The sequence below is a fragment of the Hippoglossus stenolepis genome, chromosome 8 (genome assembly GCF_022539355.2).
Source record: "Hippoglossus stenolepis isolate QCI-W04-F060 chromosome 8, HSTE1.2, whole genome shotgun sequence".
Lineage (NCBI taxonomy): Eukaryota > Metazoa > Chordata > Actinopteri > Pleuronectiformes > Pleuronectidae > Hippoglossus > Hippoglossus stenolepis.
Window position 1 is genome coordinate 1,230,508 of NC_061490.1, and position 20,309 is coordinate 1,250,816.

At 40.0% G+C, this 20,309-nt stretch overlaps 1 protein-coding gene across 1 annotated transcript in view; it reads right to left on the reverse strand.

The window, feature by feature from the left end:
• Positions 1 to 20,309, reverse strand: part of LOC118113661 (vacuolar protein sorting-associated protein 13B-like) — a 311,783-nt gene that overhangs the window by 110,972 nt on the left and 180,502 nt on the right. The window contains exon 32 of the mRNA XM_035163589.2: positions 1,678 to 1,881. Coding sequence (XP_035019480.2) covers positions 1,678 to 1,881 — 204 coding nt within the window. The remainder of the gene's footprint in view (positions 1 to 1,677; positions 1,882 to 20,309) is intronic.

Below are 20,309 nucleotides of genomic sequence, written 5' to 3' on the forward strand. Positions count from 1 at the left end.
CCAGCTCAGGACAGGGAAGAGATCCAGAGCGTTTGAGAACAGCCTCCGCTGAGTCGATTTACCCGTCAATCGCTGTATTACACAAGTTTTGAAGAGTGATCCTGAGAGGGGAGATCAAGTGTCGCAGGCTAATCTGCTGGATGTGCCAGAGATGCATCAGACAAGGCAGTGAAGCGGTAGGAAAGATTAAGTTGAGGTGGTGAAACAGCCCCACCAGATCCCCTCTTACGCATGCGGACTACAACCTCAGCCCAAGAGGACTGGTGGTTTGGAGTAGAGAAGGATGAAAGCCTGGGACAGGTCCCAGAGAACTGTGTCAGGGATCTTTGGCTGGAGTATTTTGTTCTGCTTTTCAAACAGAGTCTCTATTGCACAGTTCATCCGAAAGCCGCCGGATGTCCTCCTGCTTCTTCTTTGTTTGGTTTATTGGCAGGTAGCAACCAACATCAAGCTGCATTACCACCATCTACTGCGTCTTCTTCTTCTTTTTCTTCTTAAAACTTCTTCTTGCACCATAACCGGGTTATGTGGATGTCCATGTATATAATTGTCCATGGACATCCACACGACCATAAGGATGTCCTCCTTAAGGTCAGTAATCTTTTTATTAGCTTTCTGAAGAGAGGCACAGTCACACGGCACAGATGGCATGATGTTTTGCTAGCTTAGATACAAGGCTAAGGAAGGTGAAAAGTGATGCTTGCAGGAGTAGGTAGCCAGCCTACCTGTCATCTCAGGATCCTGAGATTCGATGGCTGAGATGTGATGCTCTAAGTGTAAGAATATATTGTGGACTAAATATAATTGTTAAGTTAAAGCAGAGTGATGCTAGGTGGAAAAGACGTTGAGCCGAGGCTATGCTAGCAGGAACAGCAGGAGCAGGTAGCGTAAACTGCAACTCAAGATCCTGAGATCTGACTGATATAGACTATGTTCATAAGCTAGGATATTACCTGGTTGAGCACAAGAAATACGTGTGAATTTGGCAAATGTCGAGTTAGGACAGTCAAGACGAAGCTTCTCAAGTTGTAATAATAATAAAAATCTTGAACATGTCCAAAGTCAACTTAAAAAAATAATAAAGGAGCCATATATGTGTCTGTGGTTTGCACATCAATTGTTTGTACAAATCCATTTTGAAAATGTTGAGATATTTCCTTGGATAGGTGAACTATCTGACCTGCTGGTAATGTTACGACAAGAAGTCAGGGGATTACCAAAGTCATTAGTAATTATCTTCTGGAAACCATGAATGTCTGTGCAAAATGTTCATTGAATTTATGCTAAGATATTTCATTCTGGATCAAAAGTTGTGGACCAACCAACTGCCACTTCAGTGTTGAGTCATGCAGCTGCGGCTAAAAATAATGAAATAATGCACGTTTTACCCCCCAAAATGCTGCGAAACAAAAGGATACCATTGAGCATTTTGATAATGGAGTCAAAACAACAGTTTAACAAAAATGCCAATGAAAGTATTCTACTGATTATGTTAATAATCAATTATTATTAAGGCCATTCTTGGATCTTCGAAGTTTTGAGAAAAATATCTAGCTAGTTAAATGTATTATTTCAGCTTTCATTCATTTCCTATGCTCACGGCCTCTTATGCACTGGGCAGTTAACATTGTTGACAGTTAACAGATGACTTGTGTAGGTGCTTTAGTGTCTCCTAACCTGCTGGCCATGTTCCACTCCAGGGCTGGGTTCTGCGAGTTCCTCTCACTCTCTGCTGATACACCACCTTTTATTCCCTCCTTCTCTGGCTTAAGTTGCTCCCAATGAGCTGTTCCAATGGTGATGGACTGGAGATCGACCTGGTACTGACGGTCCTCCACCTCTGAACCTGGATCACGCAGGATGCCAAGGTTCAGTGCACGTCTGGAGGGAAGAGAGGGAAAAGGCTATTTGATTGGGTCAATAAAAATCATGTAGCATGCTAATAATCCTAGAAAGACCAGGTCAGGCTGAGACTTTGGGAAAGTGTACCTTGTTCACAACACATTGCAGGGTGTAGTGTCGTCACATTCAACAAGCATAAGTTCATGTACATGTATAAATTAATAATTAGTTCTTGCAGGGGTCACAATGGATCAGGGTGTACTTAATTAGGTAGTCTGTAGAGTGCCGGTAAAAAGGTCTTGGCAGTGGGCCCCAACAACTATTGACTTCATTCTTCCTTTTGCCTGCTCAGTGGTTTAGTGCCACACAATTCTTACAAGAGGATTTATGACAAACAGGCCTCAGGTGAAATAATTTGCCTTTTATAAAGTTCTGATTCATGCCATCTTATCATTGCCAGTAAACAAAGCTTAAGGCCCTGGCTTCATAACACAGTAGTGTAGTAGAGAGTGGGAATCTTACGGACTCTCTTTTTTCTATTTCTGTCTTCAGAAACACAGGACTTCTACAGAATACACAAACTGAACTATGGTAAAAAAAGATGTAGAGATAAGTCAGGAGTGGGCAGCGCTGTCTCTGAACTTCTACAGTCAAGTGAGTAAAACTGTCCCATCAGTGCCAAGAAAAAATGATGTCATCTATTTTGCCGGTGAGAGACAAGATCCTGACAAATTAACAAGGCAACAGGAATAATCAAAATTCAACATCTGCATATGACATCAGGGCTTTTGGTTCATTATGATATGTTTATTTGTGCTGGTGAGTTCAAATGAGAGCTTAAATGGTATAAATAAGGGCTTAAAATGGCTACAGATGTAGTGGCAGCATGAGTAGTTTTATTTGTTTCTGCAACGTCAATGGTAATTTTCATATAGCGTTTCCCCTCCGTAGCCACACTGGAAAGGCCTCTACCAGAGCGTGATGTTATGACAATAAGCACCAAGTACAAAAACAATGGCAATGGGAGATCAGAGGTGCATAACTGGATTTGTTGACATACAAACAAGTGAAACAGATCCTTAATCAACATTTGGAACCACATTTATCAACAGAGTATAATATAAATCAAACTTAGAGCCCTGTAAGTTTTGGGTGGGATGTGTCAGTCTAGATTCATTAGGGCTTTTGTAACAGTACCTCCATCACCCTCCCCAACCCCAAACTGTATTTTTCACATTAAACAAACCACAGTTACCTCATATGCTTTCCAAATTATCTCTTAACTTCAGCTTATTTAGGAGACTCTCTTACTCATAATCAACATTACATGGGAGTCTGCAGCCAAGTCGCTGCATTGCTGAGCAGCAGGGTCATCTCCAATGACATAAATAAATATGATAAACATTTGTCTTGGTCATGCAGCCAGTGGAAACCAGTGTGATTTAATATCAAAAGACATATTTCAGCCAATCACAGGAAACGAGAGCTTCATTTTTGACAAATGAGGAAGGGAGGAATTTTGGAAGTTCCCTTTGGGGTGCAATAATAATTGAAGCCAGATTTTCTTGTTGTACATGTGGGGGAAAACACTGGTGGTTTGACGTATCTGATTGGTCATGTAAAGACCACACTGCTTGGCCTAGAGGAATCAGAAAATACCAAGGGAAAGCATGTCACTCACTCTGCCAACCATATTCATTGAAATAGAAAAAAATAAATAAAATACAGAGCAAGGCAGGTGGAACACACCCTTCTGCTGAGTCTCTGGGTCTGCCATTACTAGACATCTGCCTGCCACTATCATGTGGTGACATGGTACATGATGACATGCCTTCTCGGCTGAGGAAGGCTAGGCGGTGGTGGGGGAGGCCTGGATTGGAGTTTGAAGAGGGAGAGAAATTCTCCTCAAACACAAGTACTTAGTTTTCCCCTTGTTCCTGAGCCAAACTTATTTTAATTGCAGGAAAAGACCACAGAAACATTATTTTTTTATGACAAAATTCTGCTATTTATAAAAATGGATCAAAAGCTCTGCAGCAAAAAATGCTCTGTTTCATGGCATTGACGGCTATTATTGTAAAAAACATCTCTCCCTCTTCTGACACAATTTAAATCCAATTTGACTCTGAAAAGCCACTGGGCTGATTTTGCATCAGCGCTGAAATATGAGGGCTCCAATCCAATATTATTATGGCCCGAAGTAGAAGTGGAAAACACACAAAATAGTGAAGACATGGCAATGTTATGTATCTAAAATGCAAAACTTGGAAAGAGAGATTCACTAGAACGTCATCATGGAGAAAAAGGCTTATCATGTGACCAATTCCTCTGGAAGATGGACAGACAAATTTGCAAATAGGCAATTAATTGCACTTTATGTTCTTCTGTTCAGGAATCTTTGGGTCTATGCATGTGCTGGGCAGAGCATCAGTCATGATTTGTGGTATGAGACTGACTTGTAAGGAAGACTGAGTATTTAACCTGTTGCAGATTTGGGATTGTTTGGTGAAGTGGTCATCGGATTTGAGGAGGAACCCTCTGGGCACACAAATAACACATCAGTTAATAATAAGTTAATAATTAGCTAATTAAGATAAACAACAAATAAGCTCATGCAGACTCACACAGCTGGTCCTTGCCACGGTGGTATTAGGTGTAACCAGTAAGGGATTTACTTTGCTGCTGCACACAGCTGTGTTGAAATAACATGCAGACTTGGAATATAAAACTTGCATGATAGGAGAGAATGATTTGTAAAAAGAAAAAGAAAATATAGTTTGTGTTATTGAGACAGAGCCATTGAGTAAATAAGAAAAAAACGTTTGTTGAAAAAGAGCGAAAGTGGAATCTTGTGAGAGCCTGATTACCATGCTGAGGTTTTGAAGGCTAACAGTGGTTCAAGGTTGTAAAACAAACCACAATGGGATCTGGTTGAGGTTCAGGGCTTGATGGTAAGAGTGTGGGAGCCGTGGGCTGTAATAAAGCCTCTTGCCGAGAGGATCCTGTGGGGCAGGGTGTCTCATGGCACTTGCCTTTCAATGGCCTCCCACCTCCCCCACTCAACCACACCCTCCACATCCCCTGGCCCAGGCCAGTGGGGCAGGAAGCACCGGGGTAATACCAAGTGCCGCTGGCTCCTGGATCTCGTCACTCTGAAACCCGCAACCTGAACCCACAACCCCAGACCTGTTTTTCACTTCATTTCCTCAACAATCACATGTAATATATGTCTACTTACACGTTCAACAGGGGCAGAAGTGGATGTAAATGTGTATGTGTGTGTTTGTTCCTGTAAGTATGTGTCAAAGAGAGCTGAGGCCCTCTGCTACTGCTCTCTGTGTTAAACATACATACTGAGTAGAAATTTCGTTCATTTCGTTCAGACTTCATTTGACCAAGTCAAGCTAAATAGATCTGTACAAAGTGGTACTTTGTACTATTTTTACGAGTCATGAGTGTTCATGTTCTTTTGTTTTGAGCAGAGCAGAGCCCAACTAATTTATAGTTGAACTGAAAGAACAAATGCCTCGGAAACACGAAAAAACAAGCTAGCTGTGCCATTGAAATAAATGTAACCACTTTTCCAAACGCTAAAGTAACATCCAAAAGGAGTGTTGTGTGAAACCAACATAGATACTTACATTCTAAAAAAAGAAAATGGGGTTTTGATGTTCTTTCCCTGTGGCTTGAAATGTCATTAGCCAAACACCATTAGCACCCAGCAACTCTCCATGGTATTTCTGTTGTGGAGAGGCCAAAGCTTCACATTGGCTTCTCAATCAGTTTACCATGACTCCCAGTGGCTTAAAGTGGAGTCCCACTGGGCCTGTTTGTGTGCCGAGGGGGAATTCATAAGCATTATGATTCATGAAACTTGCAATTACTTAGTAAGTTAAGCACCCCGGCCTACGGTGGTCCACTCTGAATTGCCAGAAGTTCGGCAGCTTCTGAGATGTGGATTTATAACCCTAGTCAAGTCCAATTGCTGTTAATTTGCATCTACCAATTACAGTAATTAGGGTTTTGAATTTGATTGCTGAGCAGCCCTTTGAGTGAGAGGGGAAAATTATGTTGTGGAAGAAGGCAAGTCAGCAGAATAAGAGACTTGAGGACTTTTATGCTGTTGCTAGTAAAAAGATGTTTGATGCCTGGAGCTTTTCTAACAGAAGTAAAAACTACTAAATACAAAACAACAAAATTTCCAAGACAACAAGGTTGTAACAAAGCTTCCATTTAGTCAATTAGCAGTAACAAAGGTCTTCTTATGGACATTTTAAGAACAAGACAACACATTACTATCTATGACTGAATTAATTTTTTTGCTGACGTGATGCACAATAAATTGAAATAGCCACTTTTCTGCATAGTGTCAAGGCTTATATGTACTGACAAATTCCCAAGACCAAACTCAATAATCTTTGCTTTTGTAGCGTTTCTAGCCTGACAGCATTACTCATCTCCACTGCTGCTAACAGAAGCCTGTTATCCATTAGGCTGATTGCACTTTTAGACACTCATACTCGACTAGTTGTATCATATTTGAATAAGATCTGACGAGGAAAGTATTGCTCCTATACAATCTCTCCTGACAATATAAGCAGGGCTCATCTTAAGTTCACACCATCATCATGACACTGGTGCATGATAGTAAAACCTTAAGAGAAAGTACGACGGAAGAAGCCTCCTTATTTACAATGACATGGTATATACGAAAAGTTAGTGTTTGGACTTTGATTTGAACATATCTTGATTACAGGAGTCATTTATCTCCATGCAGTTTCCATGTCAGAAAGGTTCTGAAGAAACCGGCTAACATGTGCTTGCCATGATGGCCTGTTAAAGATGTCAGTCTGGCCAGTTTAATTAATATGCTCATCATGCACTAATTCAAAACCTGCTTCTTGCATCATTGTTGCAAAGACACCACGTGTGAAGATTACACAGATATTTCCTTTGGCTTCTACTGGTGTATTTCATGGAATTCACACATGCCAGAGACTATACAAATTAGACTGCTAATCCTTCATCATACTCAATGATTCATTGTGCAGTAAAAATATAGTTTGCTACAATCACATGCTGGATACGGACTCATTTATTAACACATTACATCAAAAAGTATTTTTAAAGCTATATAATATCACATATCGTTGGCGGAACATCAGTCAAAGTGTTGACACAACTCCAAACTTAGAAGTCACTCTCAAGTACTCTGCATCAAACTAACGGCACAGATGTTGTCCTCATCTCCACTGCTTCTGTTCTGCTTAGCTTTAGCTTTTAACACACACACACACACGCACACACGCATACACAAGGTCTGTATATCTTTAACTCTCTTCTCCTGCTTCTGCTTGCATGTAACCACGCATGGAACATTCTTTAGTAACAGGGACAGTCTCTGACTTTTTAGGGGCACTGACTTCTCACTGGATTCTTTTATACAGTAGGTACATCTGTGGAGTATCCACACAGAAAGGCACCACGGATCCTCATTTGGGAAAACTGGAGTTGTGGCTGCTGCAGAAATCACTGACAGGTTTGTGTGTGCATCTGTGTGTGCACACTATGTCTGTCTTAGATCTTCTACAGTAGACGCTCGTGAAGCTGCTGCTGAGAATTACTACGAGTCATCTATGTGAGTGCGCGTCACTGCAGGACAAAGCTACCATTTTCCCCAAGAAAATGAATGGGTCAGTGCTTGTGAAATCACTTCCTCTGTTCGCAGTAACAGATTTGAGATGCTTCCTCCCTGCTGTGAAACTGTACATAATGCTGCTTTTATAAAACATGTCAGGCAGAGTTTTAGCAGCAAGTCCCTGATGCAGAGGTGTGAAGGGAATGCCTCGCTGACTTCCTCAGACCTCTGATTGAAACCAGATTTGTGTCCCCACCAAGCAATTTCAAAATGATGTAATCTTACCGCCATTTTAATTTGAAAGGCCTTATCTTTAACTAATTGCTAAGCACATGAGTGGAGTAGATTATTCATAACTGGCTACAGTGAGGAACATGGCAGGGGAGGTCAAGGATCTGGCTTGCCCTCATATGCATTCATTTTCTTCAAGTTTAAGAAGAACAGACACATGCCTTAATGCTACTTTAACTCTAACTAAAGGAAAATAATACTTTTGCTGGAGTCAAAATTCAAACCCTGTCACTGGTGTCTTGCAAAGCACTGGCTGTGTCTAATGGTGACACCTGAAGTGAATCAAACATTCATCAGAATCACCCAATTAAATGATTTATTCCTACTGATGCAGCTGTTATATTGTCCTCATGCTGCATCAGATATATCGTCCAGGGTGGACACGGTTACCGGTTTCATGTTAAACAATAGTACAATTCTAGATGGTTGGCATAACTGTATTATTTTATAACAATTCACAATACTGCACTTGATTACCGCACTTATAATAACATTAATAATTATTTGTTTTATAAAAGTGTTTAAATGTATGTACCAGTACTTTTCAAACATTTTGGCCATAACCCCAAAAATACCATGATAATGATACTCCTCATTATTCCCAAATCTTATAAGAGGCATAAAAACACACATAAATACCAAAACTGTAAATGCATTACACATTAAAATATAATGCTTCGCATGTACAGGCACATGCAATAAAAATCCACCCTATGATATGAGTCTGAAACCAAGATGGTTACAGTCTTCAGAGCATTCCTGGTGATTAACTTCGGCACATAAATTGTTCAGCTCATGCTCTGGCGAGGAGGGTGTTTTATGGAGCTGTAAAATTAGACTCCATTTATGGAACCAACAGCAAGAGCCACTACTGTTTTTTTGCACTTGATATTGATTAAGCGTTTCAGTAATGCTAAGCTGGTTCACATTAGTGTACATATGGACATTTGTATATGTTTGAAGATGCTCATTTTTATCTGTGAGATGAAGGTCTTTGGCAGAGTACTTTGAAGTTGATTACAAGTTGTTTACAGCAATTATTGAATTCTGACAAATGTTTGAAGCAACAGAATTACATGTCAAGGTCTTATCCTTCTTTGGATAAAGAATGAAAATTTTCCGAAACAACGTAAGGGAAATGATGACCATATCTGATTAGGTTAATGTATGCTACAGGTTTAGAAGACAGGCTGAACAAACATGTAATCAGATAGCTAAAACAGTAGGTCCTACTTGTACACGTTTGCCTTGACCTTAAACAACATTTTGTTCTAATTCAAATTTCCTTCCAGCAACAAAAGACAGAATGAAACAAAATACAATGACTTGCTGCTGGAAGCTCCTACATAATAGAATTAAAAACTTATGTCTAAATCACAAGCTTTAAGGGGAGCCAGGTTGCACTTATAGAATGTGAGAGCAGATGAGACGCTTGGTGCTGTCCAAGACTTCAGGAATACAACCGCTTTCTCATGAGATAGTGTCCAAATGTTTTATATCAGCAAGGAAAAACAGCATAAAATAATTACAATAATCTGGGGCACACATGCTTCCTACATCAGCTAATTTCTCCTCTTCTGTGAAGAACTGCAGAGCCAGTGTTTATAATTCGGAAGTGGATCTTGCATTTATCCATACCGCCAAGTGTGTTTATAAAAAGTGACATTTCTGTATGAGACCCCCCCCTCCCCCCATCTGAATAAATCACATGGGGGGAGTGAACTCTGTGTTCTTATATGATTCCACAAGTGATTTTGATTTGAGGAGGAGAGGGAGGGAAGAATGGAGAAAAGGTAAAGAAATTGATTAGAATAGGACTTAAACAAAAAGACTAACTATATTTAAAATCAAGAAATGCAAATGTAGCAAAAACTAGAGGTAAAAGATGGAGATTAAGACTGTAGGCTAAGATTAATACAACAAATCTGAGTCTGACAATGTAAACTGAAGGTAAATGGTTTAAGTAGAAACCTGGGAGAAAGTTATACGTACTGGAACTAAGATTTGAAACTTAAGTTTCTGTTTTGAAATCGTCTCTCAAAACTTACTTTTATTTGATTGTTTTTAGCTATAATTTATGTTTCTTATTTTAAAATTATATTGTAATATTTATCTCTTGCTTTGGTTTTTTTTACATTATGTATTATATCACTTATTGTGTTTGATTTTAGATATTGTAGTATATTATTTACCATATTTGATTTTAGATTACATTCTTGTTTCTATTTGTGAAGCACTTTGTACAGTTTATTGCCATTCACCCATTCACACACACATTCATACAGTGCATCTATGAGCAGCCCTTTTTTTTCCTATGAGGGGTAATTCGGGGTTCAGCATCTTGCCCAGGGACACTTCGACATGCAGATAGGGATAACTGGGATCGAATTGCTGACCTTCTGGTTGCAGTCTACCGCTCTACCCCTCAGCCACAGCCGCCCATGTCCAAATGCGCAAATGTGCTATATCAATAAAGTTATTGATATAAAATCCAGCAAAAAAGTGTCTGAGTAAGCAATGGCAGCAGAACAGTAAGCTATTGTTTAATTTATCTTTCATGTCTGTGCTTTTTCTGATGTGACCTTTCAAAAGATTTGTCTGTTATTCAAGAGCTACTATGCTTAAGGATACTTAAAAATGATGTGGCTGCCATCATAACACCTATAACTGAATCAACAATCTACAACAGAGAAGCAAACAAACTATAATTCCTCCAATTAAAATATCACAAAACATGTGAACACAAATCACAACCAAAGATTGCTGTGACTGGCTCTGTTGTGTGAAGTGTTAAACATGTCATCACAACATACCACTGCTTAAATTGTTAGTTAAATGAATCAAATGATTTGTGGTTTAAGTGAAGCCAAAGCCGTCCTCACTTCCTGTATGGAAATATAGCAAAGATTATGACCAACAGGCAGAAACTTCACATGAAAAGAGGTTAGGTGTAACTGGAATCCCCTACAACCGTCAAACAGGTTGATGAAACGGCTTCATATCAGAGAGCTTCATCAGGCCAGAGCTGGAATAAAGGCTGCGTTCAATCAGCCTCATCTGGAGCCCGTCATACTTTACATGTGGAATGACAGTGTTCTCTAGGAATCAGCCTGAGTCTGGGTGTTTGGTGTATTTTCTGGCACTGCACCTTGTTCCAATAAGGAGGAGGGGCCATGCAGAATGTTAGAACCATAAAAAGGAGAGAAGCTAACAGAGATAAAACTCATAGAAAGTAATAGAGAGTAAAGACTGTTTCTGCAGGGAATGAGTGGAAAGGAAGACACTGCAATGAAAAATAATGAGAGGTGTGGAAGATAATCTTCATGTTGAATACCACACCTTTGTTCCTTGTTTTCCACTGTCTTTAATACTTTATCTACACTTTATCTTCACATAATTCCCTCCCCATTATGTTTCAACTTATCTTTTAATTTTCTCCTCCAATCACTCCTCCCTCTCCTAATATCTTATTGCTTTTTCTCCTCCAGTCAGTGTTTTGATACAGCGACAGAACAGTGAGGAGGAAGTGGCCTTTGCGGGCCAGGCTCCTGACAAACCACTCAACTCTAAACAGGCAGTGCTGTGAAAATATGGCATTCAAACAACACAATGCCAAAACTTCTGACTGCCATCCACACAGCTGCAGGCACTGAGAACATTTAATGGGGAAAAAAACAAAGAGAAAGAAATGGAAAGAAAAAAGGGACAAACTAATAAAAGAAAACATGCAAAACAGAGCTACAGCGGTGTCTGCACTGAGCTGGCAACTGGGCTGCATGGGCCCTGGTTTTATTAGAAGGAACTGAGAGATGAAAACACGACAGCCCCCTGTGCCTCTGTGGAATAGACGTTTATAACCCCTTAGGTCTTAAAGGTACAAGGCTGCATGGAGACAAACTGTGTCAGAAGGAAGGTAGGAAGGAAAGAAGGAATGGAAGGAAGGAAGTAAGGAAGGAAGGAAGGAAGGAAGGAAGGAAGGAAGGATAAAAGAAGGAAAGAAGGAAAGAAGGAAAGAAGGAAAGAAGAAAGTAGGGAATGATGGAAGCAAGCAAGCAGAAAAAGAAGGAATGAAGGATGGAAGCAAGAAAAGAAGCAAGCAAGAAAGGCAGGAATGAAGGAAGCAAGTAAGCAAGGACGGAAGAAAGTAAAAGAAGAAAGGAGGCAAGCAAGCAAGTAAGGAAGCAAGCAAGCATCATGCAAGCAAGGGAGGAAGGATGGGAGAACTGAAGGAAGCAAGGAAGCAAGGAAGGAAGGAAGGAAGGAAGGAAGGAAGGAAGGAAGGAAGGAAGGAAGGAAGGAAGGAGTCTGAGTAGTGCTTCTGTTGAGCAGAAAATGTGTAGCAAAGAGTCCAGGTGTAAAAAATTAGAGGAGATGGCACATCAAACAAGCCTGTGTTCAGCCTCTTTCCGGTAGCCCTGGTGGCAGGAAATGCTGAACAGCATCCTGTAAGCTGACCAGAGAGAGACAGATGAGAGGGAGCAACAAGGAGCAAAGTAAAGTGGGAGGTGAAGAACAGAAGAGGGTAGATGTAGAAAAACATCCTGCAGAGGAGAGGGAGATTAGGCGACAGACAGGGGGTTGAGGAACATGGAAAGAAAGTGTAGCATGAAGAGGAACAGAGGAGAAACAAGGGAGGGAGAAACAGGGCTGAGAAGAAGGGAGCACGTAAAGAGAAGGGGGAGAAGCAAAGAGAGGCTAAAAAGGTAAGACAGGAAACAACATCCTGTGTGATTGAACGTGGGAGGAGGAGAAAAGGAGAAGTGTGTTGTAGGGACACATGATGATTGAATCACACTGAGGAAAAATACAAAACAGGCATACAAATGAGGAGTTGAACTACAGGCCGGGTGGGTGGAGAGGAAGAGGAATTAATTAAAGGCAAAGAAAAATAAATTCATGGCAGAAAGCATCATGGAGAGAGTACATCAAACTATTTGTTGGGCTTCAAAGATCAATTTTAAATTAGATTTATTTTTAAAAGAGAAAAAATACAAACCATGGAGCAAACAGATAATAAAAAGTGAGCCTTCCCTCAAGTGTTCATGCACAGTTAGATTTTATTTCATAAAACTAATAAGTGCAAATAAAAATAAAACAGTAACTGTGGCAAAATACAAAATAAACAGGGAAAAAGTTAAGATTTTAAATGTACCACTCTTATTGATACAGCTTACTTATCTAGTACTTTAACAAATCCTCATTTACATGCAAAAGTCTTGTTGCAATGAGCATTGTCAGCATCAACTTGTGAAGTGTAACTGCACTTAACAGTTGTCACTAAAAGCAGGTTGTATTTGTATTTCTGCCCCCCAGAAACGATAGACAGGACAGGGAAGTTTACAGATTGTGTGTGTGTGTGTGTGTGTGTGTGTGTGTGTGCATGTGTGTGTGTGTGTGTGAGAGTGAGACTGCATCACATCGGTTTGTGAACCTTCTCTCTCACTGTGCTACATATCATACATGTGCATGTCAGCTGGATCTCTCCCTCTGCCTTCTCTTTAAAACAAAAAAACTTTTATGTGGCTTTAAAATACTAATAATATCAATCCATTACCAGGCTACACATTATGCAGGACCTGTGTGAACTGAGAGAAAAAAAGCTCCCTTCAAACTTTTCATTTGCCTTCTCATCTCAAGAGTTAATGGAAACCTATCAAGGGGCGAACAATGATTCTTTAAAAGCTGGATCCTCGTCATCACAGAGGAATGGAGAGAAGTCTTGCCAACAGTTGGACATTTAATTCAGCAGAAATATATGGTGCAAAGCATATTTGCTAAAGTTAATAATTTTTGCCGCGCTTACATGTGTGTAACTAGAGCCGTGCATGCGTGCAATGATAAAGTGACGGGGTGGGGTGTTGACTGGAGGTCTTATATGAGAGTGTGTGTGTGTGTGTGTGTGTGGTAAGTTATGGAGAGAAGAAAGGGGACCACCACAGTAGAGTTGTCTACATGGTGGCTTCACATTTCCCTTTGTGGTTCTCTCAAACCTGTGGCTGAAGTAATATGACTGACATTCACACACGCACACACGCATACATACACAGTCTATAAATTACAACACTTACAGGTATTATAGACCCATATATGGGTACATGTAAGTACTAATTCTACAAACGTCTGTGTGTATAAGGAACCCCTACGACATGCAGTATGTTCAATATTAATACAAAATAAATAAACAAGCAACCAGCACTTATGTTGCCCTCCGTCATTGCAGAATCACTCTTATTTGACAAATTGCCTTCAAAGTAAAAGCATATCAATTGTTTTGTCGCTGCAATACCTATATCGAGCTGAATAACAGAGCTTTTATTATAAAAGGTTGTGAACTTGGATCTGATGATTGTGTTGGTTACTACTCAACACACCTTTGAAATAACTGACATATATTATGTATGGAAAAATAACAGCAGTTCAGTAAATCATTCAAACTTATATACAAAACCCACATAAATGAAAAATCTGTTTCATTTTATGAAAAACATAAAATCTTCACTGCAAATAAACCACCTAGGATGAACGCAAAGTTTTCTAACTTCACTCTACAAACAACGTCCAGCAAAAAAACAATAAAAAAAGGACTCACAGGTTGCGGTTGCTCCGCAGACCAGATGTGAGTCGGTTGTCAGTTGTTCACACTGACAGTACGTCCGCTACTGGTGGGGGAGTTATATCATAATCATATCAACTTCCTTGAATACAAGTTGGATTATGTACTAAACATAATGTCAGGACTCTACGATATGAAGACGTGCATCTTCTGGTCTGTCGATAGCAATCGAAGCCCGGTTAGAACAAATGAAAGGATTCAGAAAGTGAAACGCTGGAGTGCTTTTACTTTGAAATGGGTTCGGGAAGTGTTGGAAACACATTTGTGACATAGACAGATAAACATTGTGGTTCACAGCAGAATAAACAGAGAAAATCCTCTTTCAGCTGAGTTTTAATGTTTACCTGTTGAATTTATGTCACAAACATAAATGGTTGCAACACTTTCTGTATGCGTTCCAAAAGATGCACGGCTTCATACTGTTTAGTACTAGTATTTATTTAAGTACACAGGACTACTTTTATACATGGAAATGCCATATTTGTGGCCATATTCAAGGCAAAGCCTATGTAAAAACATTGTGCTGCAGTAGCAGCTCCTCTGCACAACTTATTGTTGAACTGAAGCTAAATATTGTGCATTTAACAGATAAAGTTGCATAACTGCCTTTATATGTGTATATTTATGCTCCTTTAACAGCAATGACAAAAAATAATAAATATGACCCTCCTAAGTGGGTTTTTTGGAAAATATCAGGGTGGTAGATCTCGGCTTACATTTGGGATTAAAAAGTGATCTTGGGCTCGAAAAAAGGTTGTTGACCACTGGCCAACTAAGCAGGTTTAGAACAGGCACTGCTCTAATATTCAAAATAACTTATTAGACTCTGCATGTGTAATATATGGGACAGGGAAAGATCTGCAATCTATACTGACCCTTCCATGTCATACAGATATTTAAAAAAAAGAAACATCTTCACAAAATGTTGACTGTAATTTACCTGGGGTGTGGTACTACATAGAACCTACATGCAGTTATTGATGCATTCAATATTACCTCAGGTACATTAATATTGTCTGGCAACCTGTCCAGACTGTACCCCGACTCTCGCCCAATGTCAGATAGTTGTGGCTCCAGTCTGCAACTGATACATCCTACCTCCTCCCTTCGGCCCTCTCACCCTTAAAACACATGAATGTGCACTGACTGACAACTGCTTGAGGCTGACTTTTCCTTGACTTGCTTGCTAATCTCTCTATCCTTTCAGTGTACGTCTCCCCGGCTGAAGGTTGTGTTAGTTGGACCAAATTTAATGATTGGTTGTGTTTATTACAGTCCTATGAGGGCCACAGATACCAGCTTTTGGGAAATTGAGAGAATTTCAACAAATTAGATAAAACGTGTTTCAGAAACAACAAGCTACAAAAAATTCCCTTAAAGGATAAACAGTCTACTTGCTAATGGTGGGATAGATGGAACAAGTGACTGCCTGAAGGCCAAAACAGCAAAACAAAGGATATTATTTTACACATCCTACATTTGTTTACTAGAGAAGAATATCTGTGTGTTAAGAGCATATAAGAGTGGCAGAACAAGACAGAACATGTGAACTTAGAGGGAATTGTATTTAATATTATTGAGTTGATTACAAATATAATTTAAGCTTTTCAGTATTGAGCGATAGGCATTAAAAACAACTGATGATGATTAAGACCCACTTCAGTTCCAACCTGTGCACCTCTACTTTCAAGTCTGTTTGGACCTCCTGCGGTTGTAATGTGCCTCATATTACACAAGCATTAGGCAATGACACCATTGTTTTCTCATGGGTTTCTTTCTTAAAGTAGACTTTTGTTCTTTCATACTTCAACCTGATCTTCAGATTGCCTCTGCTCTGGTCACATGTTCTACTGTATAACCTACTGATAACTGTAACTTGGCAGCAGACTACAGACCCCGAACACAGTTACAAAAATATGTATATGACATGCTTAAAAAAGGTTTTATGTATACATAACCTATTTATATGGATTTATGTTTGCTGAAGAAATAGTACAATGCAGTGACACACAAACAACTCTCTCTCTGAATGTATTGACTCAAACTAGCTGTACATATCAACACACAGCTCAAGTTCAGCAATTTCTAAGTAAATCCTGAGGAAAGAAACTAGACAAAGTGGAGACACACTGACTATCAAGTAACTATTCCCAGTATTCCTAAATTCCATCTTGCAGTCCACCTGGCCTTCCATACTGCAGTCTGAGTGGCCAGTGAGTGTCCCTGTCAGTACAATGACCGCTTCAAACCAACTAAACAGGATGCCAGAACATCAACATGTCAAGAGCAGGGAGAAAAGGAACTAAAACATCATAACGCACAAGGCTGAGGTCGGAGTACACAGGCACATACAATTGCATGTACACACACACAAACGGACACCACACTTTGACAGGGTAGCACTGGTATGTGTGTGTTTTACATGCTACAGCTGAGCACAGAGCTTCCTAGGTTGGTGGTATGGGTGTATTCTTGGAAGCCTTGTATCCTGCTTCAGGATGAAACATTTACTCTCACACACATATAGGCCAACTCATTGAGGCTGAAGTCCTGAAGCCAGGTGGTCAACCCCTGGATCAGGCCCTTTTATGAGTGCAGGACAGCTGAGGGGTGATCCCTCTTGCCTTTGTCAGCATGCACTCTGACTTGACTGAGAGCAGTGTGCCAAAACACAAGAGCAGTTTCCAGGAAGCTCTCAAATACGTTCTGTCACCTTGAGTGCCACCAAATAAGGGATGAAAAACTGCCAGATGTTAAAAGAAAAAAAAGACAGGGCAGTTGTTGGGAATTCATAGAGTGGGTGTGTTGGCTTTGCACTGGGAAGGGTTCACACGTGAAGGGAGTAACTGTAATACGCAGATTTAGAGCTCGCTCACACAGCTTGAATGCGAGTACCAGGAGGGACATATTGTTACCAAAATTAAAAAGGTTTATCTTCTGGTAAGAATGAAAAGTTAATGTATACCTGCAGGTGGTGCAGGAGAAAACCAGACAATAATATGTGGGGCCTAACCTTTAAGGATCATTACAGTGTAAAATGTATTTATTGTTTTCCACCCATTACATAAAAGAGCTTACTGTACATACAAATGTATCATATCAGCCTATGGGGGATGTAAAATGATTTTTTTTTTACAAAGGATTAAGGTATTCATCATCTTTAAATGATATATGTCCACATCAAATGTATTAGATATCTCTCCAAAAATGATGAAGTCATTTCAGGCTGGACCAAAGTGTTGGACCAGTGAACCCAAAGAACAACAGGCCAACATTGCATCCCCAACAGCCACTGCACTTTGAGCCAAGAAAGAGAGGAAAATAAGTTGTGGTTTACTCGTTTGATTCCCCTGTGGTGAGTCCTAATACCCGTTTCTCCCCCTCCTCTTTCTCTACATTGGAATCATATGCATAAAAATGTCCATAAAAATGTATAGCAGGCCCATGCTGAGGCTTTCTCCCTCCAAATCCCCCTAAACCTCTAACTGCAGGCAGAGGAATACAAGTGTTGTGGTGCAATCTTCTCACAGAGTAGAGGGCCTGAGAATAACATCACAGAGGCCACAGATATTTATGGAATGAACCACAGGCTGTACACAGAAGTCAGCAGACACCACAACACAGCACACAATAAGCTGTATACAGCTCCCTTCTCATATACAGAACAAGAGACCAGTGGCTAAACACAAAGTGTAGAGCTCTGGAGAAGAACTCTGCCCTGATTGATAAGTGGAATTTGAGATACAGAGAGAGAGAGAGAGAGAGAGAGAGAGAGAGAGAGAGAGAGAGAGAGAGAGAGATGATATAATATAATACGGAGCTAAATAAAAAGCAATCAGAAAGTATTGAGACCTCTACTTTTTGCACACTGTGTTTAATCTATTTTTAAATAGATTCCTGCCCATCAATCTACACTCATTAACCAGTGGTCAGATTCCATTTCATCATTCACTCTGGACAGAAACTGAGTCCAAGGAACACTTGCTCTGTACAATAAAGTTGGCCGTCCAGCCAGACTTAATGCCCAGACAAGAAGGGACTTGGTCAGGGAAGTGACCAAGAACTCAACACTCCACTGAAAACAATCTCAGAAGCACATTATCAATCAGACCTTTATGGTAGAGTGGCTGGTAGCCACTTTAAGTAAAAGGCACATGACATTTTTTACGTTTGCCAAATGGCATTTAAAAGACTTTGAAAGAATGAGGAAAAAGATGATTCGGTCTGACGAGAGAAAAAATTAACCCCTTTGGCAGAACTCCAAACACTATGTCTGGTAAATCAGGTACTGCTTATCATTTGGCTAATACGATCCCTATAGTGAAGAGTATTGGAGGCAGCATCATGAGGGTGCCTCTCGGGGAAGCTTGTCAGAATTGAGGGAAGGACGATTGCAGCCAAATACAGAGTTTCTTGAAGAAATCCTGCTGTGGATTTTAGTTGACCGGAGACTAGGTTGATGGTTTAACTTTCAACATGACAATAACCCAAAGCATATAGCCAAGGCAACATGTAGGGGGCCTGGATAGTGTGGAGTACACTCTTAAGAAAACAGATGAAGACACTGGTTGACTTGACTGAACACAGCAGCCAGGTTCAAAGATCAACTGGTCATCCACTAACTTTAATCTGGTTCCCTCTGTTATGCTCTAGTAACACTAGCTCCACTAAAACACAAACCGAGTCTTCCCGTCTCTCTTTCAGGGAAAATGGGATTTTCTCTCTTTTTAGGAAAACAGCCTGCATGATATGTTTGCTGTGTCAACTGGGAGACAGAAAACTCTATCAATCACACTGGTTCCCATAGAAAAGAAAGAGAAATATCACTTAACCTAAAAAATAAAAAAATAAATGGTAAAAGGGGGAAATAATCCACCTTAAACGACAGTATTCAGTGGCTGAGTCTAAACTTCCTAAACACATTGTCTGAGAACTGTTTCAACATGAGCCCTTATGAACTGAATTTCCAGTCTCATCAGTCAGCCCTGTGCAGCCTTTCCTGTCTGAATTAAAACATAAATTCCAGAGCAAACTTTAATAAAAAGAGGCGTATGATTTACTCCGTGTTGCGGCTGTCCCCATTTTAAAACAATTTCATGTTGCATTAATCCTGAGTGTCAAGGCAATGTGAAATATGTCCTCTGCGTTTACCAGCACCAGGTGTTTCATTTGCTGGACTGACAAAAAACAATGTTTATTCTGGCTGACCCTCAAATCTTTGCTTATTTTATCTTCTTTCTCCCAAGAGGAGAGGAAGAACATGGGTGTACATCTAAAGTGTGAGAGTAGAAGAAAGGATTAAAAGAAAGGCATAGAAACAAGTGGAGCTAAATGATTTACAAGTGACCAAGAAAGGTCTATTGCTAATCATCTCAACCACAAGTCTCGCTGTCTCCGAGGCACAAACTGAGCACAGTAAGAATGAAGCACAGGCTTTAGGTCCCCTTTTGAGACATTCCTATTGATGACATACCTCACACTATTAGCCACTTTACCTCTGTTTGACTGCTGGGTGGGTCTGTTATAAGGCTCTTCTGTTGTTTGGCTCTGGTTCAACAAATTTTCATGGCTCGGTGCCATTTCCCGTTTTCTGTCCTAATAGCTTAGATTGACAACTGCATTACATTATGATGATTGAACATTTGTCTTTAACACAATAAAACAAGACTCTTTAGGACAAACATGTTGTATCAAAAGGGAATTCTTGCAAAAGCATGTATTTATATCAGAGTCATGAGAGGTGCAGTAATAGCATCAATATACATAAACCAACTAAAAGATCAGAAGAGCGAGTTGACCAAAAAAGGACCAATGCAATTAAAGAGAATTACTCAGTCGGTTTGGTTTTGCCCACAGTTCTGTGTTAATGACACACTGCCATATTTTCACAAAAAGACAAGATTTAGAATAGCGAGATGGTAGACT